General features: G+C 44.0%; 2 protein-coding genes across 3 annotated transcripts in view; one reads left to right on the top strand and one right to left on the bottom strand.

Moving 5' to 3' along the window:
- Positions 1–24,565, bottom strand: part of NDUFAF7 (NADH:ubiquinone oxidoreductase complex assembly factor 7) — a 284,953-nt gene that overhangs the window by 250,353 nt on the left and 10,035 nt on the right. For both annotated transcript variants that reach the window (XM_073627560.1, XM_073627559.1), the window contains exon 2: positions 16,636–16,798. In XM_073627560.1, coding sequence (XP_073483661.1) covers positions 16,636–16,723 — 88 coding nt within the window. In that variant the 5' untranslated portion in view covers positions 16,724–16,798. The remainder of the gene's footprint in view (positions 1–16,635; positions 16,799–24,565) is intronic.
- Positions 16,956–24,565, top strand: part of CEBPZ (CCAAT enhancer binding protein zeta) — a 259,115-nt gene continuing 251,505 nt past the window's right edge. The window contains exon 1 of the mRNA XM_073627558.1: positions 16,956–17,189. Within this exon, the coding sequence (XP_073483659.1) occupies positions 17,070–17,189 (120 nt within the window). The 5' untranslated portion in view covers positions 16,956–17,069. The remainder of the gene's footprint in view (positions 17,190–24,565) is intronic.

Raw genomic sequence — 24,565 nt, 5'->3', positions numbered from 1 at the left:
GGTGCTCCACCTCACCTTCCCCAACCAAATGCAGTAAGCCGGCTGCATAAGAGGCATTTTCCTTATGTCTTCCCGAGTACCCCTACCCAACGAGCCCCCCAAAGAAGATGTGTCTGCATCAAGCGCAGATATAGGTGTGACACCCGCTATTATTGTCCCTCCTGTCCCGACAATCCTGGTCTTCGCACTGGTGAATGTTTTGAACGCTACCATTCACTAGTTGAGTATTAGCGTAGGGTACAGCACTGCACAGACTAGGACACAATTTCACAGGGTCTCCCAAGATGCCATCGCATTTTGAGAGACCCGAACCTGGTACCAGTTACAAAAGTTAGTTACAAAAAAAAGTGTAAAAAACAAAAAACTAAAAAAAAAAAAAAACAAAAATAGTTGTCGTTTTATTGTTCTCTTTCTCCCTCTACTGTTCTGCTCTTTTTTACTGTATTCTATTCTGCAATGTTTTATTGTTATTATGTTTATCATGCTTGCTTTTCAGATATACAATTTTTTTTATACTTTACTGTTTACTGTGTTTTATTGTTAACCATTTTTTTGTTTTCAAGTACGCAATTCAGCTGCAGCGCGGATTTATTTATCTTGACAGTAACAGCGTTTGCTCCCACGATACATAAAGCCGTGACTCCAGCGCTGTCGGAGGTGATTTCACCACCACCACAGTTACATACTTCAGCATATATGCCGAAGCATGGGGGCAGCAGGGGTGGAGGAGCGATTTGCTCCTACCTTTTGAGGGAGGATGCCCCCATGCTTTGGCATATATATATTTTAGGCACAGGTTGCCTTAAAAAAGGTTTTATTTTTTACTATGTTTTTTTTGTATTTGCTTTGCAGGTATGGTAAGTCTTACTGTTATACTGTAATGTTATTTTGTTTTATTGTTAACCATAATTTGCTTAGCAGGTACGCCATTCAGTTGCAGCGCAGATTCATCTTGACAGCAACAGCGTTTGCTCCCACGATACATAAAGCCGTGACTCCAGCGCTGTAGGAGGCGATTTCACCACCACAGTAAAAAAAAAAAAAAAAAAAAGAGCATATATGCCGAAGCATGAGGGCAGCATGGGCGGAGGAGCGATTTGCTCCTACCTTTTGGGACGGATGCCCCCATGCTTTGGCATATATAAACGGTGCATGTATGCCCATCATTAGAAGTGGGTGGATGAAGGGAGGTATTCTAATGGTGGGCATACCCACCGATCAATCTCTTTTTTTCGTTTAGCCCACAGGCTGCATGAAAAAAAAGTTTACAATATATGCCCAACAAGGACCAGCAACGTACTGGTATGTTGCTGGACTTTGAGTGGTTATACCAGAATGATGCCTGCAGGTTTAGGTATCATCTTGGTATCATTATTTTCAGCCAGTGGTTGGCTTTCATGTAAAAGCAATCCTAGCAGCTAATTAGCCTCTAGACTGCTTTTACAAGCAGTGGGAGGGAATGCCCCCCTCCCACCGTCTTCCATGTTTTTCTCTGGCTTTCCTGTCCCAACAGAGAACCTGAGAATGCAGCCGTTGGTTCAGCCAGCTGACCATAGGGCTGATCAGAGACCAGAATGGCTCCAATCATTTCTATGAATTCTAAGAAACCTGGAGCTACGAGCATTTTACGACTTAAATTTCGCCGGATGTAAACAGCGCCATTGGGAAATTGGGAAGGCATTTTATCACACCGATCTGGGTGTGGTCAGATGCTTTAAAGGGCAGAGGAGAGATCCAGGGTCTAATGGACCCAAATTTTTTCAAAAAAAAAAAAAAAAAAGAAGGAGTACCTGTCACTACCTATTGCTATGAGATAACAATAAAAATGCTAAAAAAAAAAAAAAAAAAAAAAAAAATGAAAAGGAACAATTTAAAAATAACATAAAAAAGCAAAAAAATAAAGAAAAAAAAAAAAAAAAAAAGCCTGTCCCCCCTGCTCTCGCGCAAAATGGAGCGCAAGCGTCAAGGTCGGATCGAGGGCAGTAATTTTAGCAGTAGACCTCCTCTGTAAATCTAAAGTGGTAACCTGTAAAGGCTTTTAAAAATGTATTCAGTTTGTCGCCACTGCACGTTTGTGCGAAATTTTAAAGCATTTCGTGTTTGGTATCCATGTACTCTGCCTAAGATCATCTTTTTTTTATTTCATCAAACATTTGGGAAATATAGTGCGTTTTAGTGCATTAAAATTTTAAAAAGTGTGTTTTTTCACAAAAAAACGCGTTTGAAAAATTTGCTGTGCAAATACTGTGTGAAAAAAATGAAACACCCACCATTTTAATCTGTAGGGCCTTTGCTTTAAAAAAAATATATAATGTTTGGGGATTTAAAGTAATTTTCTTGCAAAAAAAATAATTTTTTCATGTAAACAAAAAGTGTCAGAAAGGGCTTTGTCTTCAAGTGGTTAGAAGAGTGGGTGATGTGTGACATAAGCTCTCCATGGGAATATGTGAAATTACACCCCAAAATACATTCTGTTGCTTCTCCTGAGTTCGGGGATACCACATGTGTGAAACTTTTTGGGAGACTAGCCGTGTACGGGACCCCGAAAACCAAGCACCGCCTTCAGGCTTTCTAAGGGTGTAAATTTTTGATTTCACTCTTCACTGCCTATCACAGTTTCGGAGGCCATGGAATGCCCAGATGGCACAAAACCCCCCAAATGACCTCATTTTGGAAAGTAAACACCCCAAGCTATTTGCTGAGAGGTATGGTGAGTATTTTTTAGACCTCACTTTTTGTTGAAAATTGAAAAAAGAAAAAAAAAAAATGTTCTTGTCTTTCTTCATTTTCAAAAACAAATGAGAGCTGCAAAATACTCACCATGCCTCTCAGCAAATAGCTTTGGGTGTCTATTTTCCAAAATGGGGTCATTGGGGGGGGGGGGGGGGGGGGGGGGTTGTGCCATCTTGGCATTTTATGGCCTTCAAAACTGTGATAGGTAGTGAGGAGTGAAATCAAAAATTTATGCCCTTAGAAATCCTGAAGGCGGTGCTTGGTTTTCGGGCCCCCGTACGTGGCTAGGCTCCCAAAAAGTCCCACACATGTGGTATCCCCATACTCAGAAGCAGCTAAAATGTATTTTGGGGCGCAATTCCACATATAATCATGGCATGCGTGAGCAATATATCATTTAGTGACAACTTTTTGTAAATTTTTTTTTTTAATCATTATTCAATCACTTAGGACAATTATTCAATGGGCTTAACATGCCTCTCAGCAATTTCCTTGGGGTGTCTACTTTCCAAAATGGGGTCATTTGGGGGGGGGGGGGGGGTTGCACTGCCCTGCCATTTTAGCACCTCAAGAAATGGGAGGCAGTCATAAACTAAAAGCTGTGTAAATTCCAGAAAATGTACCCTAGTTTGTAGATGCTATAACTTGTGCGCAAACCAATAAATATACGCTTATTGACTTTTTTTACCAAAGACATGTGGCCGAATACATTTTGGCCTAAATGTATGACTAAAATTGAGTTTAATGGATTTTTTTATAACAAAAAGTAGAAAATATAATTTTTTTTCAAAATTTTCTGTCTTTTTCCGTTTATAGCGCAAATAATAAAAACCGCAGAGGTGATCAAATACCATCAAAAGAAAGCTCTATTTGTGGGAACAAAAGGACGCAAATTTCGTTTGGGTATAGCATTGCATGACCGAGCAATTAGCAGTTAAAGCGACGCAGTGCCAAATTGTAAAACGTGCTCTGGTCAGGAAGGGGGTAAATCCTTCCGGGGCTGAAGTGGTTAATGAAAAAAAAATTAAAAAATTAAATAATACCTAAAACACTGTTTTGCAGATTTTCAGACAGGACTGTAAGGCCCCTTTCACACGGGGCTGTCAGTTTTCACTACTCCGATTGCTCAGCGGGGATCATTCCGTTGATCCCCGCTGAGCCAGCGGATGACAAGTCCGTCTCTGCACTCTGTGCAGGGACGGACCTGTCAGAGAGTCCGCTCTCCCCTATGGGGGGATCAGATGATTACGGAGCGGCTGTCCATTTTCATCCAATCCAATCTGCCAGACGGATGGAATATAGGACATCCATCCGTCTGGATTTTGCGAAGCGGATGGGATGTCAGCGGACATGTCACCGCTGACATTAGACGCTTAATAGAGCTGTATGGGGCGACCGTTCAGATCCGCCTGAAAAAACTGACAGGCAGATCTGAATGGTCTGCATGTGTGAAAGGGGCCTAATATAATATTATACAGGACAGACTCTCTTGTCATAGGCAGGTAGTTTGATACAAGCTCCCTGTGCCTGTTCTCACTAAGATATTTAGTAGCAGCAGCATGCTTTTGTATCACCTGTCATCATGGGGTTTAAAAACAAAAATTAGCTCTTTATAATACAAAAACTGCAGATGATCACACTCCAGTATCCGCCTGCATCTTCTCCGGGTTCAGGTGCTGATCTTCCGTGCACAGATCACTTAAAGTAATTGTAAATGTTTGCTGAAAAAGAAGCCTGCAAAAACTAGAGATGGACCGATTATCTGTAAGGCAGACGATTAGTTGGCCTGCTTACAGAATGCATTATTTGTTTACATATGATAAAATACAGTACAGCACACACACAGCTCAGTACACCATCCATACATGTCAGTAAGTGCCTGAGAACTTGTGAATGTTTGAGGAGCAATGCCTCATGGGACATGTAGGCCTGGGCAGAAGAAGGAAGTGATTTAAAGTGATTTTAAAGGCAGATTTTTTTTTTACTTTGCTATAGGGGCACTCTATACTATACTTTGCAGCTCGCTATAGGGGCACTCTGAGAGCAGGAGGAGCCAGAAGCGCCAGTGGGGGACTCCAGAAGAAGAGAATCAGGACTGCTCTGTGCAAAACTGTTTGATGAAGTGATGAATGTCATTAGACAATGTCACTTGCTTTTAACATTCAATTTTAAAATGTAGGTAATTTCTGAACAAAAACCACATACACTGTCCAAGAAACGATCGAGAAACGTTTCCTATTCTGCTCCGTCTAATTTTCCTATCACTGTGGTTGAAAATGAACGTCGATTTGACCCCACTAATGATTAGAAAACCGAACAAATGTTCTTAAAACAAAAATCTTCGATCAAGCTACATACCTCTGACAGGGGGGTCTGTCATGCATAATATTTTATTACAATCCTGTTTGAAAATCTGCAAAAAACAGCGATTTAGGTCTTTAAAAAAAAAAAAAAAAAATTCTTTGAGTAAAAATTTTGATCTGAGTCTGATGATATGTACCAAATTCAACCTCTAATAGTATATACAGTATATCTCTTCAGTCTGTTATTAGGATTAGAGATTTTGTTCCCTAAGCATATAGCTTATTATATTATATTTACAACTGCAAATAGATATTCAACAATAAATTGTCTTTTTTTAAACTTTACACACTAATGCCCCGTACACACGGTCGGATTTTCCGATGGAAAATGTGTGATAGGACCTTGTTGTCGGAAATTCCAACCGTGTGTAGGCTCCATCACACATTTTCCATCGGATTTTCCGACACACAAAGTTTGAGAGCAGGATATAAAATTTTCCGACAACAAAATCCGTTGTCGGAAATTCGGATCGTGTGTACACAAATCTGACGGACAAAGTGCCACGCATGTTCAGAATAAATAAAGAGATAAAAGCTATTGGCGACTGCCCCATTTATAGTCCCGACTTACGTGTTTTACGTCACCGCGTTCAGAACGATCGGATTTTCCGACAACTTTGTGTGACCGTGTGTATGCAAGACAAGTTTGAGCCAACATCCGTCGGAATTTGTTTTTTGTTTTTGTTGTCAAAATGTCCGAACAAAGTCCAACCGTGTGTACGGGGCATAACTATACACCAAACTTTTAGGTTTTCATCTGATTCATCGAAACAATAATCGACCAACTAATCGATTATGAAAATAATCTTTATTTGCAGCCCTAATTCCCGCATTTTTGGTGTGTTTTCTGAACATGCACCAAAGATGCAGCATGCAGGAATTTTGGTGTGCTTTCAGAAAATGCACCAAAAATGTGGGACATAATAGAAGTCTATGGGAAACCCGCACGAAAACCGTGGGTACACTGTGCTGCAATAACGCTTTGACTAAACTGAAGCGGAGCAGTGGAAAAACACCCTAAAGCCCGCATTCACACCCGAGCAGAGCATATCATTGGTGATTTTAAACCATTTTTTTCAGGTGCACTGCGGACAGGGATTTAATAAAATCTGGAAGCCCCCTTTAACAAGGGGGCCCCTAGATTACACCCCCCATGTGAATCAGTATCCTACCCATTCATCAAAAAAGTGTAAAAGTGAATAAAGACAGTACAAAATTTTTTCACAATTCCTTTATTAAAAAATAAAAAAAAACTGTCCCCTGATGTAGATCCATCGTCAATCACGCCGCCGATGCATGCTGGGTCGGTGACGCCACAAGGTGCGGTGCCACCATAGCTATTTAACCACTTCAATACAGGGCACTTCCTGCCCAGACCAATTTTCAGCTTTCAGCGCTGTCGCACAAACTACATTTTTATTATTCTGTTCCCACAAATAGAGCTTTCTTTTGGTGGTATTTGATCACCTCTAGGATTTTTATTTTCTGCTAAATAAAAAAAAAGACTGAAAATTTTGAAAAAAAAAGTTTTTTTTGTTTCTGTTACAAAACGGTTACAAAACTTTGTAATTAAGTAAGTTTACTCCTTCACTGATGGGGCTGCACTGATAAGGCGGCACTGATGGGCACCGATGAGGTGGCACTGAAATGCAGTACTGATGGGTACACATAGGTGGCACTGAAAGGTGGCACGGATGGGCACTGATAGGCGGCACTGATGTACATAGTTGATGGTACGGATGGATGCCAATCAGTGCCAAACAATAATGCCTGCCAATCAGTGATGCCCATTGTGGGCACTGATTGGCATCTATTGTGGGGGCTGATTGGCATCCCTGGTGGTCTAGGGTGGCATACCTGGTGGTGACATCCCAGGTGGTCCAGTGTGGGCATGCTTGGGGGGGGCTGCGCCGATAATCAGCACAGATCCCCCCTGTCAGAGGAGCAGCCGATCGGCTCTCCTCTACTCGCGTCTGACAGACGCGAGTGAGAAAAAGCTGATCAACGGCTCTTCCTGTTTACACTTTGATCAGCCGTGATTGGACACGGCTGATCATGTGGTAAAGAGTCTCCATCAGAGACTCTTTACCTAGATCGGCGTTGCGGTGTGTCTCGGCTCGATATCCTGGCGACGTCCGGTCAGGATATCGTAACCACTTTGCTAAGTGGTTTAGAAATGCACAGGGCGGGGCTTTATTTTTTTTGGTTCCAGTGGTGGCGCCGTGATTGACGAAGGATCTACATCGGGGGACAGTTTTTATTTTTTAAAGCGGGGGTCCACCTATCTATCGTTTTTTTTTTTTTTTAGTTCATTCACAAACTTTTCTTCTCAGCATTACATACTCACATATTGTGTGTAATATGTCCGCCTGTGTCAGATTTCGTCGGAAAGAATAACTTATATTATTCACTGCAGGCGGTTTCCATCTTAATTGTGGGTATTTGAAGCCCACAAGCATTTATTTCCTGGATGTGGTGAATGCTGTGCTCCCAGCATTCACCGCTCATTCCCGCACATGCTCAGTGGCATCCTGAGAAGCCTGAGACTAGCTCCCAGGAGTCTGGGAGAGGCTAGAGACACGCCTACTCCCACGGGAGGAGAACCAGGAAGTGCAAAGAAGAATAGAAAAATAAAAGGTAATTACGGCGATTTAAATTTGTTTAAACGGCATGTCAGCATCTAGGCAAGGAAGAGAATACATACAGATATTGTTCAAAATTTGGGTGGAACCCCGCTTTAATAAGGGAAATTGTCAAAAACGTTTCTGACCTGCCTGGCTGCACGCTCGGATAAGTGTCTGGTATGGATTTTTGGGGGGACCCCACGCCGTTTTTTTTTTTTTTAAATGTTGGCGTGGGGTTCTCCTTAAATCCATATCAGACCTGAAGGGCCTGGTATGCATTGGAGTGGAGGGGGGAGCACACTGTTTTTTTTTTTTTCCCCACATTCAGCTGTCAGTTCAGGACACGGTGGCCGGCTTCCCGGCCCACTCTTTAGCAACCACCTCAATGCGGTAAATTACCACATGAAAAAACTTGCTAATTATCGTTCAAATACCGCATTTCATTATTTAATGCAAAATTCTTTGTGAATTGCACTTTCAAAACTGATTTACTGCAAGCGCTATCTTACCACATTTTATTGGCCGTTAATTTACTTTCAAAGTTTTTTATTATTGTCCAATAACAAAAAAATCAGGTAGTCAATGCATAAAGATGGAATACAATGCGCCATAACATTACAGAACAAATAATGCCTCTAGTAGGCATGGAAGGGGCATATTCCATAACGGAGGAGAATAGCAACTCAAAAATAGCAACCCAAAAACGTGCAATACCTGGCCCCAGTTGTCCCGGGAGGCTCCCCCGACACCCCTAAATGGATCATACTGTGCCAAGACAGCCGCCCCCCCGCCCCCGAGTGCGGCAACATCCATTGGGAGACATAGAGCACCACATGAGTTAAGTGGAGTAGTGCGTTTGGCTTAATAGCCCCTAGGAGTGGTTTTAACACTTGAAGCTGGGGGCACTTGTACTAGATTGATATACGGTACGTAATATATGGTCACAACAGACCTAAACTGGGTGAATCCGAAAAACTAAATAAAAAAAAAAAAGGGGAAGCAAAGAGGGGGGGGGGGGGGTCTCGAGGAGCCACTCACCAGGTATCAGGTAGGTTGAACACTGGTTAATTTCTCTTGGGATATCATCCAGGAAATCTTGGCAGCAGTAAAAGATACCCCAGGCTGTCTCCAGGCCTTGGCAATTGTCAGCTTAGCACCTAGGAGTATGAAGTGGATTAATTTGAGGTTCCATTTAGAAGCTCCTGGGATATTAGCGTTCAGGAGGGCCACTGCGGGGGTTCTGGGAAGCTGTTGCCCTGTCACTTTATGAATTAGGGCAAACATCCTTTTCCAGAATTACCTGATTTCGGGACATTCCCACCATATTCCCACCATATGTGGGCCATAGTGCCATTCAGTTCACATCCGCTGAAGCACCGAGGGTTAGCAGAGGGGAACATGTGGGCTAATTTAGCAGGTGTGAGATACCATCTGGTCATCACTTTGATGTTTGATTCTATTAGGGAAATATTCTTTATCCCCCTATAGGCTCTGGAAAAGGATGTCTGCCATAGTTCAAGATCCCATTGAATTTGGAGATCATTTTCCCATGCGGTCATGTAAGGGGTTTTGCCAGCCTGTTAAGCAAGTGATTGGTAGATAACAGAGATTCCACCCCTCTGATTTGTGGCATGTCCTATCCATAATTCAAATGGGGTGAATCTAGGAGGGATGGGTTTCCTTATCCATATTTTATGGAGAAAGTGTTGTATTTGAAGTAACCCGAATTGTTCCCTCCTCTGGATTTCCAGTTGTTCACAGAATTTTAAAGTTATCGGGCCTGTTGCTGTAAAGAAGTGACTGATCCGATACAGCCCCTTGTCCACCACCAGGGGCGAAATTGGGGTTATTGAAGATGTTGGTCAGGAGACGGCAATCAGGGGTTAAGGAAGGTTGGGTTTTTAATTTGTCCCAAAGGGTCAGGGGTTGTGAAAGGATCGGCGAGAGTATGGGGGGGGGGGGGGGGGGGTCTGTCCCTGGATGGGATCCATAATAAATAGTCAAGAGTATGATTGGGGACCGACTGTCTTTCAATTTGGATCCAGTCTGGTTTTTCCGTTCTGGAAAATACTGTTGAGAGTTGGGCAATTCTCGCCACCTGATAGTACCAAAAAAGTCTTGATAACCCAAGTCCGTCCTGTGTACGCTTCTTGTATAGAGTGTTGTTTGGTAGTCTGTGTCCTTTTCTTCCCCAGATGTACTTGTTGACTGTCCTTTGGAGGGTCCCTTTTTAGGTTTATCGGGATAGATCTAAATAAGTATAGTAATCTGGGGAGCAGTGTCATTTTTATTGAATGGATCTTCCCCAGCCAGAAAAGCTCTTTACTGCCCCAGGTCTTAAGCTCCGACTCAGGTTTCTTGTATGTGGGTGGAAAGTTTGCTGGGTATAGTTGGTCAATTTTGGCGGTGAGATGAATCCCTAGATATTCTATTGACAAGACGTTCCATCTAAACTAAAGGAGTTTTTCAACGTTTCTACTATGGCCGGTTTCAAAGATATGTTGAGGGCATGGGATTTGTCATAGTTAACCCTGAGGCAATTGCAAAGTCATTTAGGAGTCTACATAGGTTGGGGAGGGATGTGATAGGTGAGGTTACGAATAATAGCATATCGTCAGCAAAGAGGCCGCATTTGTGTATTTGGGGTCCACAGGAAATTCCTTGGATATTGGGATTGGATCGAATTGCAACTGCGAGTGTCTCAATGGCAATGGCAAATATTAATGGGGATAGGGGGCATCCCTGTCTAGTGCCCCGTGCAATGTTAAAAGGTCTAGAGTGGTGCCCGTTGAGGCGAATCTGTGCAGTTGGATTGGAGTAGAGGGAGTGTAGAGTGCCCAAGAAGCGATTTCCAAATCCCCACCGCTCCAATAAACCAAATAGGTAAGACCATTCGACTGTGTCGAAGGCCTTATGAAGATCTAAGGATAGAAGCATCCCTTCCTGTTTGGGGCCCCCATCCCATCCCGATTGTAGAAGGGAGACTAGGTCAATGGCCCTTCTGATTTGATCCGGCCCCTACCCTACTTGGTCCTTATGGACGTACTTATGAAGGAGGATAAACAGCTGGCCATTATTTTCGTCAGAATCTAGAGGTCGTTACTTTTGAGGGAGATTGGTTTATAATTCTCAACTTCTGGGTTTTTATTTGGTTTGGGAATTACCGTTACATAGGCTGCATTGAGCCGAGGATCGAAGGGGGATCCCTGTGCCTTTGTGTTAAAGAATTTAGCCATGTGGGGTGCTAACGTGTCAACGAAGGACTTATAGTATGGCATGGATAGACCATCTGGTCCAGGGGCCCGAGCCTGTTTTGAGGTTTTTAATGACCTCCTTTATTTCCTCAACAGAGATGCACGCCTCCATAACCTCCCTATGTTCGGCAGATAGAGTTGGTATTGGGAGGTCACAAAGAAATCCGGATATTAAGGGGTCCATATTCTTGGTGGGCTTGCTACAAAGGTTGGTGTAGAAGTCCCGGAAGGCCTCCAGTACCTTGTTGGGGGTCGGCCAAAGGGGGTTGACCAGCTACTCTAATCCTGGGAATACAGTGGGAACGTGGTCGCGGGGATAGTTTAGAGGCCAGCATCGGGCCTATTTTATCTTTTTGATGGTAGAATCTAGCTCCACTCCAGCGGATGTGCTTTTACCGTGAGGGCTAAATTCAATTCCAGCCTAGTTGCGTCCAGTTGGTCTATTAGGGCTTTAGAGGGGTTCTTCTTGTGTCTGAGTTTTAGGGCAGCAAAGTTCTTTTCGAGTTTTGTGATGTCTATTAGTCTTTCTTTCTTTAATTGAGTTGCAATACTGATGATTTTGTCCCTAATGGTAGCTTTGTGGGCTGCCCAGAGGGTCTCGGGGGAGATATTGTCTACGTTGTTGAGTAGGAAATATTCCTTCAGTGAGTTCTCTATTTCAGTGGTTTTAATGGGATCACTCAGGATTGATTCATTTAGGCGCCAGTGTGAGCCCGAAGACCTAGTGAGAGAGTTTTGCATGTAAAGTAGGACTATGGAGTGGTCCGACTAGGCGGTGTCGATTATGTTCGCCGCATATGTTGATGTAATAAGAGAGGGGGGTACCAGAATATGGTCTATTCTGGCATACGACTGGTGGGGAGCCGAAAAGTGGGTATAGTCCCTTTTTGAGGGATTAAGTTCCCTCCATATGTCAACCAGCCCATGTGCATGAAGGGATTTAGCTATGTTCAAGCTGGCTTTGGTGGGGCGTGTCAGTTGGGCGTTGGGAGGTTTCGATTTATCGAGTCCTTGGTCAAAAGCTATATTTGAGTCCCCTCCGAAGATGACCCTGCCTTCTACGAGGGGCAATAGTGTTTTGATGAGAGTTTGAAAGAATTTAGTTTGTCCTTTATTGGGGGCATAGTAGGAAATTATGGATTAAATGTTACCTTCAATAGTACCCTTGACTAGGCTATATCTACCCTCAGGGTCTCTGTGGTCAGAGATGTAGGAGAATTTACTGTTCTTAGAGAATAGTATTGCTACTCCTTTGGTTTTGTTTGCGGCGTTCGCTATATAGAATGTGTTGTAGTGCGGGTGGAGGAATTTGGGGCTGTATCGGATCGGAAAGTGTGTCTCTTGTATTAAAACTATATCTATCCTCGGAGATCGGTAGTTTTCAAAAGCCATTCTACGTTTCCTGGGGGAGTTCAAACCCTGAGCGTTATGTGAGGCTACTCTAAGATTCTTGTCTGTCGTGCTCCTTACAGACATTTGATCAAAGGGGTGGAATGCTGTTGAGGAAGTCATCACTTACCCTTAGAAGCTGTTTCTTTAGGGGCCCTTGACATTGGTAATGCTTTATTCGGACCGGTGTTGGCGCCTGGAGCTTCGTGATACCTGCTGAGTGGCTCGAAAAAGAAAAGAGGTTAGGGAGGGAGGGAGGGGGGGGGGAGGAGAGAATGAATCAAACATAAAGCGGCGTCTTCTGGGAAGACGAGCGACGACCGAGGGGGAAAGGCCCCATCTGTCATCCTCAGTTTGGCTTCGGCAGCCTCTAATAGAGGCCCGAAGGCTCATACCACAGAGGAGTGGGAACCTTGTCTGTAGAATTAGTTGATGCGCAAGGGTGTCACCCCTGTCCCTTGCTTCTAAGATAAATTTAGTTGAGAATAACTAACACAGCGTAAAGTCAACTTTTCTAATAAACATTAGTAACAATGAGTTCCCTTGGTTCAAAGAGCTTGGCTTATAGGCGGTTCTTCTACAGAGGTCAGCTTCCTGTGCCCTACTCCTCCTACTCAGGGAGAGGAGAGGCAGGGGGGACTCCTTCGGGTGATGATATCCGTTTGTTATTAGTGGTGTCGCCTGGTTAGGGACCCTGTGCTGGGTTCTGCCAAAGATCCCTGAGATCAATAGAGTCTTTGAATTTCAGTTCTTTAGGATGATTTCCCGAGAGATGGCGAGAAAATGAGAGAGATCAAATTTAAGGAGGAAACTTGAGAGAACCTAAAAGTCACATTCTGTTTTGCCTCTCTGACCAAAAGTAACTAAGAGACCTAGGGCGGGTGCCCCTGTCACGGTCATCAGTCTGGCCGTGGATTGAGTTAACTTGTATGAAACGGGGAACCTGAGACGGAAACATAGGAAGGCATAAAGATCGGCAACGAGGGTTAAGATTGGAGCCCTAGGCTCCCACAACAGAGGGAATTGTTATCCCTAAGTAGAATGCCCTATTTAGGGGGCGAGTTGGAGGAATAGATTCAGGAGGGCGTCTTATGGTGGTCTGCCATCTTTGGACTTCTTGATCTTGCCTTTATTCCAGAGTGGGGAAACTGGACTAGCTGGGGGGGGCGTTTGGTGGATCCTCCTGGTGCCGAGGTAAAATCCATGGGTGCTTCCTGAGAAATCAGCTTAAGGTAGAGTAAGAGTTTCTCCCCTTCTGGAAGGGAGGAGAAGGAATACGCCTTGTCTTGGATGGTGAACTTCACTCCGAAGGGGAAGGTCCAGCGATATTTGATGTCCTGTTGGGACAAAACCGTTAGGAGCAGTTTAAGGGTTCTTCGCTTTTGGATGGTTGAGGGGGCCAAGTCTGCAAATATTTGAATCTGATGTCCTCGGCAAGTGACTTGCTGTTTGAGGCGAGATTGTCTCATTACATCCTCCTTTAGAGCGTAGAAGTGGGGCTCGACTATGATATCCCTTGGGGAACCATCCTTTCTGGGGGAACCAAGGGCTCTGTGGGCCCTGTCCAATTCCAGGCAGTGGGGGGGCGTGTTAGGAAGCAGCTCCTTGATGAGGTCCTGAATGGCTGGGGGGGATATCCGTGATGATTTCAGGGAGACATTGGACTCAGAAATTGTATCTCCTGGACCTGTTCTCGAGGTCATCTATCCTGGCCAGGGCAGTGTCCAGTTGATCCTGGAGGACCTGTATGTGGGCAGCGTTCTGGTTGGTATGTGAGACAGTGATGTCCAGTTTGGTTTCTATGGCTTCCATTCTGGAGCCGAGGTTGGCAAAGTCCGATTTAATGTCTCTGGTGATCTGGGCAGCTGTGTTAGCCAAACCCCTCTCCAGTAAGGCAGAGAATTTGTGGAAAAGGTCCCCCTGTGATGAGCACTGGTCCTGGTCCTGCAGATAGGGAGAGGGAGATCCTTGGTAAAATGGAGGAACAGGCCCTGCTGGGGACAGATTGTAATCCTCCATCGCTCTGCTCAGCAGTGACTCAGTGGAGGCCGGGGAGGGAGCTGGCTGGCATTGTGGGGTTCCCTGGGCCACTTGGGAGTAAGTCAACGTGGCTGGTGATATCACTTGCCTGAAGTCTTGCTGTATCCCCTCATAGACCGCGTGTGGCTGTGTTGCCGGCGGCCATCTTGGTACACCAGACATCCAGGGGGGGGGGGGGGGGGGGTCCTGGCGGTGTCCCAATGTCGGATGGGCCGTTGGGGGCCCGTGTCTAGGGGTGCTTTGTCCGCTGTGAGGATCGTGGGACAGGGGTGCTACGGAGCTCCCGGCTCAGGCGGCCATCTTGGATCTCGTGCGCATGCGCAGCGATTGGCCATTATTTTAACACTTTTTATTAACAAATGTGCATTACAATAGCACTGGCCGTTATTTAACGCTTAGTGAATTGTGATAATTGACTCCATAGGCTTTTATGGAGTTGAGTTTAGGAACTTTGGCAAAAAAAAAGCCAAAAGCTCCTAAACTCAAGTTTAGGAGCTGCTAGTGTACATGAAGCCTTAGAAGAGTAGTACAGCGTTATGAATGCCGCAAAGGGGGTGGACAGGGCAGGTATAGTTGGCACTTTTGATGAGTACCTCTGACATATCCAGTGGCACATATTAACCCCCCCCCCCCCCGTCCCAACATCAGAAGATCACAGATGCGGGGGCATCTGGGGAGAGGCTAATAGTTTTGCATAATGTACCAACATCCACATGCATAGGACACCTTTGCACACTGGTACTGATTAGTATTCCAAAGTTTCTCTTTTCTCTGTTTCTCTCCCTTAGACCCCATACACACTATACAACTTTTGTTGTCAGATTTCCTTCAGATTTACCAAAACCATGTAGTGCAAGGGCCTGCCTGATTGCATACAAATTAAAACTCCTAAGGCTTGACCTCCTATTGTATGGTTTTGGTAAATCTGAAGGAAAAAAAATCTACCAAAAATTGGATGTTGTGTATCCAGCATGCGTCAACTAATATGGCCCTGATGCTGAAGGAGAGGGACAGGGGAGGGGCAAACAAGGATGCTATGCAGGTGCCTGACATCCTCCTTATCAACCGATGACATCATTAGTTGTTAGGACATTGGCGGCTAGAAGGTTGTAATGGTGCACAACGAAAACTTGTGGTTTTGTGTAACTAAGACTGGGTTCACAACTATGCGAATTGGATGCAGTGGTTTCTCCGCATCCAATTCACATAGCAGGAGATTGTGACCTTCTCTTTATGGAGCCAGTGCACACATCTCTGCAGCAGCTCCGGTGCAATTTGCACAGGAACCCTGTGCGTCTTTTGGCCTTTTTCAGGTCCGAATTAAACCAAAAATTTGGGCTGAAATCAGACCTGAAACTGAATGGAGACTCCAGACCAGAGTCCTGCTGTGAGCCGCTGCATGTTATAGTGTGAACCCAGCCTGATAGGCAGGCTTGATCCACCAGCTGACTTGTATACAGTTTTGGGGCAATTTCTAGGTACTTTGCCAAGGTGCCCCAGAAGGCACTTTGGTTGAAAAAGGCTGAGCTGTCTTACGCTTATGCACAAAATTCCATATGTTCTGTCACAGTTCACACTCAAAAAGTACACAAGCTCTTTTTTTAGCATATTTTAGGCACATGGACTTCAATGGGAAAACCTGGAAAGGGATAAATTTCAAAGAGAAGTATGGCCAAACTTCTCTGGTGGGTCACAATCGTGAACTTTTTTGTGCCCTCCTGTGACCCAGAATCAGCTAAAGCTTGATGTCAGCAGACGTCACAGAGCTGCTCCAGGCTATAGAAGGATCCCGACCATATTGTCAGGATCTACCCATATGTCTTATCAGCAACTGTTTCTGCCTCGCAGTGTGCCTCTGAGTGATGGAGCCAGCTGCTCCTGCCTGCTTCCCTGCGCTCCAATGAGAGCTGGAGGGGCAAAGAGGACAGCGGAGACTGACAATCACCATTCTCTGCTCTGAGCAGACTGAGAACTAAGCGATCAACAGTCATTTGATTGCTCAGTTCTTGGGCTTAGAGCTGGGGGACTGCTGCAGCATGGAGATGTTTTTTTTCTTTAACCCCAAATTTCTCCTTTCTTTTTTTTGTTTCACAAAAGTTTTTAAAATTTCTCCTTTCATTCAATGTAAGCATTGTACCTCGCGGGGATTAAAAAAAACAAAAATCTTACCAAACCTAAGCTTTAAGTTATTAATAATGGAAAGAAGCAACCCAACCCCCTTTTATTGCTTACCCGAACGCGCATGAGTTACAGTCCTTCCAAAACGTTTGAATCTGACATAACCATTCATCATTGGCTCGAAGCTAGAGATCCACCACATTCATCCAGGGAAAAAGCCGGAAGTTCACCTCAGAAACGCACGCTGTACAGCACGTGACGCTTTTCTCAATAGGTCCTGTAAGGGACGAAGTATATATCTGTAGCATATTGCAAACCTGTAATTTGCAAGCGATTTAATATTGTATATCTAATTGTATAAAGTAAAAAAAAAAAGAAAGAAAAACAGCGTCAATGTTATAAAATACAATGCCGTTATACCACTTTGCGTTGCGTTGACTGTGTTTACAGCTGGGACAGGACTCGCAGATTTCCGGTTGAGACCTCTACTCACGTTTTCTCGGTTGCTGAGTTTCTAGCAAGTTTGTGTCCTGGTAGCACGGGGATTAATGGAGCCAAGGATGGTGCAGAAGCTAGGTGCCGGCGATATGGATATGGAATCTGATAAAGAAGACGACGTGGACGGTGACTTTACACTGGAAGAAGTCATGCGGTTAGGAGGCACTAAGGTATGCTTTGCCTCCTCCTCAGATCATGTAAATAGCAAAAACGTGCTCAGTTAAAGGGCTTGTTCAGACATGCAGCAGTCCTTGCACATGGTTGATAGGGGGCTGGGAAGCCATATGCTTAGCTCCCAACTGTCCCTGATTTGGAGCAATGTCCCTCTGTCCCTCATTCCCTCATTCCTTCTCATTTGTCCCTCATTTTGGTCTGATCTATATAGTTGTATATAAAATGCACTTTTTATCTATCAAAAAGTGTTTTCCAGCGATAAACCTTTCATCTGATTTCTAAATTGCTGTATTTGTAAATTACAAAAGCCAATATAGAGGAATAGTAGTGATAAAAATGCATTTGTGGGTTTAACCAATCCTTGTTTTTTTTTTTTTTGTACAATTCTCCTTTAAGGGGGCGTGGCAAGGAGTGTGTCCTATGCCTGCATACTTTCACTGATCTCAAAAAGTTGGGAGGTATGCATATGTCATCTTTAAGGATGAGCTCAGGCATGTTCAGATCCTAGTCTGAATACACTTAAAGCCGTTCTTCAGTAATTTCTTTAAAAATCAACAGTCAGAAGCTGCAAAAAGTAGCTGTTGACCTTTTAATAAACGCATGACCGGTGGGTCCAGCGCCATCCCCATCCAGGGCCGGTGTTCTATCAGTATGTGTCTCCGAAGAAAAGTGCACGCACATACGCAGGACGGAGCCCAACTCCAGCTGATTTAATGATCAGCTGGAGTGGCGTGACCATGGCGCATGCGCACATCAGAAGAGGCATTTTTCGACGGGACAGAGAATACGAACGAACACTATTAAAAACTATTTATAGAGCAGAGGGACACCATAGTTCTAAGATTGTGCATCTCTGTTGCGGGGCGGGGTTTCAGTCTGCTCAAGGTCACCTTTTGTCAGTGTTACACGGTGGCTTTAGCATCTTGATCAGTGCCTGTTGCCTGTGTCTAAGGGCGGGTTGAAACACAGCCACAAGCCGCCCTACAACAGCGAGGCATAATATAACAACTACGGTGTCCCCCTCCGCTCTGTGAATAGCTTTCAGTTGTGTCCGTGAATTGCCCCCTTCCGTAGAAAAATGCCTCCTGTGATGTGCGCATGCGCCATGTTCACGTCACATCACCTGGAGTGCGGCTCCGTCCTGCACATGCGATAGAACACCAGTTTGTTCACCAGTCTTTGGTCTCTGACACCGGCATGTGAACTGTGGGCAGCCGACTGCGCAAGGAGCACTGTGCTTTGCAAATAGTCCAGAATCCTTCTGGGACCTCTGCTGTGTCCCAGAAGGTTGTGGGCAGGGAGTGGGAGAAGAACTTCCACTTGGATCTTCTAGGCTAGGGGTGCTCAGTGAGGAAGAGCAAGGGCCGCATAAAGCGAAATTCCAGCCAAAAGTGTAACCTCGGCTTATCTGCTTCCTCTCTCCCCCCTCCGGTGCCACATTTGGCACCTTTTTAGGGGGCCTGGGGGAACGGGTACCTGTGTTTGACAGGTACCCTTCCCCACTTCTAGGAGACAGCGCCACGGTGCCATCCCTCGCAGGTTCGGCTACTCCCTCTGCCGCCAAGCTAGTTAGAAAGCGCGCTTCGTGCATGCGCAGTAGCGGTTTCCCTTACAACGAATGGTGGCAGCAGCACCTGACGAAAATCGGCTGGGGTGCCAACATTGCAGGCTCCATGGACAGGTAAGTGTCCTTATATTTAGGCTTCATGCACACTGGATGTTTTTGGGCATTTTTACAGCAGCTGTTTTTGGCTTCAGATGTTTTTTTTTTCTACAGTTAGTAAACTCCCCATCATGTTATCCTATGTGTCCATGCACACATAGGCTGTTATCAGCAGTTTTTTGGCTTTAAAAAAAACCCCCAAAACTAGTGGGTTCTGAGAGGAGTTTTTTAGCTGTTTTCAACTGTAAAGACGCTCCAACGTCAAACACGGATAAACGCTCAAAAACGTGGCTCACCATCGTTTTTTTTACGTTTGTGACCCATTGAAAAAAAAAAACGCTATTACAAAAACGTTGAAAAACTCACTGCAAAGCTACTGGCATTTGTATAACGTTATTTTAATGTCCAGTGTACATGAAGCCTAAAAGTCAGCAGCTACAGTATTTGTAGCTGCTTACTTTTAATTTTTTTTTCCCCAATGCGGAACGCCGCTTTAAGCCCTCATGCACGCTGGACAATTTTTTAAGCTGTTTCTAGGGGTGTCAATTTTTGTTTTTTCTTCCTGCTTCTAAAGTTTTCTGCATGTTAACTTGTGTGGCGATTAAGGATGAGCTCAGGTGTGTTCGCAACCCTAAGGGTCGGTTCACACTGGGGCGACTTGGGATCCGACTTGTACGCCCTCAAGTCGCCCCAAGTCGCCCCAAGTCGCTTTGTATTTAGATTAACATGGTAGGCAATGGGAGCGTCTTAATTGACACTACTGAAGTCGCTCCGACTTCAGAAAAGGTTCCTGTACTACTTCTATCCGACTTGTAGGCGACTTGTACCCATTCAACTCAATGTAAGTCGCCTGCAAGTCGGATCTCTCTGTAAAGTCAAGCGACTTTGCAGAGAAAACCCCTCCCTCCCCCCCTCCCTCCCAGAGAGGTGATTGGCCACAGGCAAAGTCGCCTGTCATGGAGGCGACTTCAAGTCGCCTCGTAATTTGCCGAAGTCGCGCTGAAGCCGCGTTGAAGTCGCGGTACAAAGTCGCGCTAAAGTCGTGTTGCCCATGTGTGAACCGACCCTAAAGCGCCTGAAAGACTCCCCGGTGTGAAAGGGGTCTTAGGCTTTAAGCAGCGTTTAGAGGCAGGGGAAAAAAAACCCTCTGCCAGTGCGTCCAGGAGCAGCAGAGTTTTGACAGAAAAAAATGCGTGATTCTTGTAAAAGCATCTAACCGCATGCTAACGTTTAACACTTGAGCATTAATTTATTACTGTGGCCAGATTACTGTATTTATTGGCGTATAACACTCACCTTTTCACCATGAAAATCGGGTGCAAATAGCGTGGTGCGTGTTATACACCAATACTACAATTTCGGCTGCCTCGAAGGCAACAGGGGGGGGGGGGGGGCGGGACGAGTGCTGTCAGATTACATACAGTGAGAATCTCCTGTTTACTTGGCGGCCTCTGTAATAGGAAGTCAATAGATGCCAATGGCGAGGCTGCTGCATTGATGTGGACTAATAAGGCTCTATTGATGGCACTTGTGAGGCTGCAGGTGGGCATTGATCAGGCAGCTTTGATGGCAATGGTGAGGCTGCAGATGGGCACTGACCCTTATTTTGCTTCAAAGTTCCTTATTTAAAATTTACGTTTTTTTCCTGAAACTTCCCTCTTAAGATGAAGGTGCGTGTTATACACCTGTGTGTGTTATAAGCCGATAAATACGGTAATTATTATTCTGGTCACTGAAATAAATTAACGCTCAAGCATTTGATGCTTGTAAAAGTGTTAGACACTTTTACAAGCATCAGGTGTTTTTTTCTGCTAAAAAGAGAAGGCTTTGTGCATGAGGCCTAAGTGATTTGGTACCCAGTCGCAGGCCACAATGAACTATGGGGTTTTAACGCCCCCCCCTAACAGCAAATGTAAACAAGCCCTTACAGTCCTGAGCCCCCATAAGGCTGCTTTCACAGTAATTCACTGTAGTTTACCCGCACAGCTGTGCAGCTAGCCTGCAGGAAAGCCGCAGGTGCACTGCGCTGCACCTGTGGGGATCAGTGTAAAAGCCCAACCCTTTTTTTTTAAGGTTGGACACCCCTGAAGTAGAGTATTGCAGCTCGTGAAGCGTTAAAGCCATTATCTGCATTAAAGTACTTTTAAACCCAAAAACAAATATTTATTATATTGCAGCTTACTGGTTCTCAGTTGTGATGGCTGTATTCATTTTCTTTTTTATGGCTTGTTTTCTTCTATTTTCACCTGGTGAACTATGCCAGTAAGTCTGTCCCTGTAGACGTATCAGTTTACAGAGATGAGACAAATCATTTACCACTGGCAGGGGTGGTTACATTTATTAGTATTTATTTATTCATGTAAATCCTTTATCCAAAAAGGAAAAAAACTTTGCTGTAACTCATTAAAAAGTACGAGGTGGAATTTGGTTTCAATTTGTCAGTGTATTTAAATCTCCTAGTATTATATATTTAACACTACTTTCTACCCAGACTGACAATGCTTCTCTGTCACTCTGCCGCCTGTGCTCATTCATCCAGAGTGGGGAAACTGTTAGGCTCCATGCACACTGAAGTTCATAAACTGCCGTTTTTGAGAGTTTGGGTTTTTTTTTTTTTTTTTTTTTTAACAGCCCATGAACTCCCCTCTATGTTATCCTATGTGCCCATGCATACATGGATGTTTTTTTTATCAGCAGTGGAGTTTATGGGCCGTTTTCCGAACGCCATAAAATCGCGTTCAGGAGTTGTTTTTCTGACCACAAAAACCGCCAAATGCTCAAATACATGGCTCCCCAGAGTTTTTTTTAGCGTTTTTGATCTATTGGAAAAAAAAAGAATACATTTAAAAAAAAAAATGCTAAAAAACGCATGGAGTCTAACGCAGAAAACTGCTAATAAGCGTTGAAAGACTCACTGCAAAGCTACTGGCGTTTTTATAACGTTATTTTAACGTCCAGTGTTCATGGAGCCTAATATGGGGGGGGTGTTACTGGCCAGATCACCAAGTGAAAACAGAAGGAAAAAAGAAGGGAAAAAGGAATGCAGCCACCACATCTAATGTTTGGTAAGCTGCAATATATTTCATTTTTGGTTTTGGGTTTAAAACTGCTTTAATAAATTTAAGATTTAAATATACATTTCCATGAACCTATATCTTTTATTTTCTGAAAGATTATTCATGGTGGTTGGTGGATTTATTTTTTTATTTTGAAAAATTATTTAGGATAATAGAAAATATTTTTGTCTTCTTGTTTTCCCACATCATCCTCCAAAACAGTCACATGAGAGAGGCTCCTCCACTCAAACCCAACAGATAAAGAGGTTAAAAACCCTCAGCAACTACCACCCCTTAATTCTTGGGTTTCCTGCTTGCCTGTCGGACATTGGACTATCTCTATGAATTATTTTTCTTAACTGGTTCTTGCCTGACAGTGTGTAGTGAGGTTTTTGGCACAGTAGCTAGTTGAAACTGCAAGATGACAACTACAACCCCTGGCAAAAATTATGGAATCACCAGTCCCTGAGGATGTTCCTTCGGTTGTGTATTGTTGTAGAAAAAAAGCAGATCACAGACATGGCCAAAAACTAAAGGCATTTCAAAATGGCAACTTTCTGGCTTTAAGAAACACTAAAAGAAATCAAGAAAAATAATTGTGGTGGCCAGTAACAGTTAGATTTATAGAACAAGCACAGGGAATAAATTATGGAATCACTCAATTCTGAGGAAAAAATTATGGAATCATGAAAAACAAACAAAATAACACTCCAACACATCACTAGTACTTTGTTGCACCACCTCTGGCTTTTATAACTGCTTGCAGTCTCTGAGGCATTGACTTAATGAGTGATAAACGGTACTCTTCATCAATCTGGCTCCAGCCTTCTCTGCTGTTGCCAAATCATCTTTGCAGGTTGGAGCCTTGTCATGGACCATTTTCTTTAACTTCCACCACAGATTTTCAATTGGATTGAGATCCGGACTGTTTGCAGGCCATGACATTGACCTTATGTGTCTTTCTTCAAGGAATTTTTTCACAGTTTTTGCTCTATGGCAAGATGCATTATCATCTTGATAAATGATTTCATCATCCCCAAACATCCTTTCAATAGATGGGATAAGAAAAGTGTCCAAAATTTTAATGTAAACCTGTGCATTTATTGAAGATTTAATGACAGCCATCTCCCCAGTGCCTTTACCTGGCATGCAGCCCCATATCATAATTGACTGTGGAAATTTGCATGTTTTCTTCAGACAGTCGTCTGCATAAATCTCATTGGAACGGCACCAAACAAAAGTTCCAGCATCATCACCTTGCCCAATGCAGATTTGAGATTCATCACTGAATATGACTTTCATCCAATCATCCACAGTCCACGATTGCCTTTCCTTAGCCCATTGTAACCTTGTTTTTTTGTGTTTAGGTGATAGAGATGGCTTTCTTTTAGCTTTTCTGTATGTAAATCCCATTTCCTTTAGGCGGTTTCTTACAGTTCGGTCACAGATGTTGACTCCAGTTTCCTCCCATTTGTTCCTCATTTGTTTTGTTGTACATTTTCTGTTTTCAAGGCATATTGCTTTAAGTTTTCTGTCTTGACGCTTTGATGTCTACCAGTATGCTTGCCTTTAACCACCTTCCCATGTTGTTTGTATTTGGTCCATGTTTTAGACACAGCCGACTGTGAACAACCAACATCTTGTGCAACACTGCGTGATGATTTACCCTCTTTACCTACATACTAACAAGTAGATTTAATCTGATGCAGGTGTTAGTGTTTGTAATGAAAATTTACAGGGTGATTCCATAATTTTTTCCTCAGAATTGAGTGATGCCATAATTTATTCCCTGTGCTTGTTCTATAAATCTAACTGTTACTGGCCACCACAATTATTTTTCTTGATTTCTTTTCGTGTTTCTTAAAGCAAGAAAGTTGCCATTTGAAATGCCTTTAGTTTTTGGCCATGTCTGTGATCTGCTTTTTTCCTACAACAATAAACAACTGAAGGAACATCCTCAGGGACTGGTGATTCCATAATTTTTGCTAGGGGTTGTAGTATACATATGAAATGTGAGAGCTTGGAGTGGCTTGTTGGAAAGAGGGGGGTACATTTCCTGCTGAGGTAATGGGGGGGGGGGGGGGGGGTTGGGTATGTATGCTCTTGCTCTCAAGCATTACATAAATCGAACATTATGTGTGACCCTATGGTGATGTCAGGGGTCACATTTGAGGCTACCTTTAGCTCATAAGTTGACTACCGCTGTTTTGGATGCTGCACAAGCAAGTCTGGGCATTGTAAGCAATTTTTCGCGGGCAATTTGTCAGGGGGCAATGGCTGGTGTTAGCGCTTCAATTATCATGGCACCATGCTTGATCTGGTGTCAGGGTGATTGAAGCACATTATTTATATTGTTACATTGTACTGTAGTGATAAATGAAATAATGTAGAATCAGTGGGAGCCCTGAGCGTGTCACTTGCCACTGTTGCCTGCCACCAGATGCGGAATGTCACTTGCCACTGTTGCCTGCCACCAGATGCGGAATGTCACTTGCCACTGTTGCCTGCCACCAGATGCGGAATGTCACTTGCCACTGTTGCCTGCCACCAGATGCGGAATGTCACTTGCCACTGTTGCCTGCCACCAGATGCGGAATGTCACTTGCCACTGTTGCCTGCCACCAGATGCGGAATGTCACCTGCCACCAGATGT

This window comes from Aquarana catesbeiana, linkage group LG04 (assembly GCF_042186555.1).
Source record: "Aquarana catesbeiana isolate 2022-GZ linkage group LG04, ASM4218655v1, whole genome shotgun sequence".
Classification (NCBI taxonomy): domain Eukaryota; kingdom Metazoa; phylum Chordata; class Amphibia; order Anura; family Ranidae; genus Aquarana; species Aquarana catesbeiana.
The sequence above is the reverse complement of the archived record's forward strand: the minus strand, read 5'-3'. Positions and strand labels throughout refer to the sequence as shown.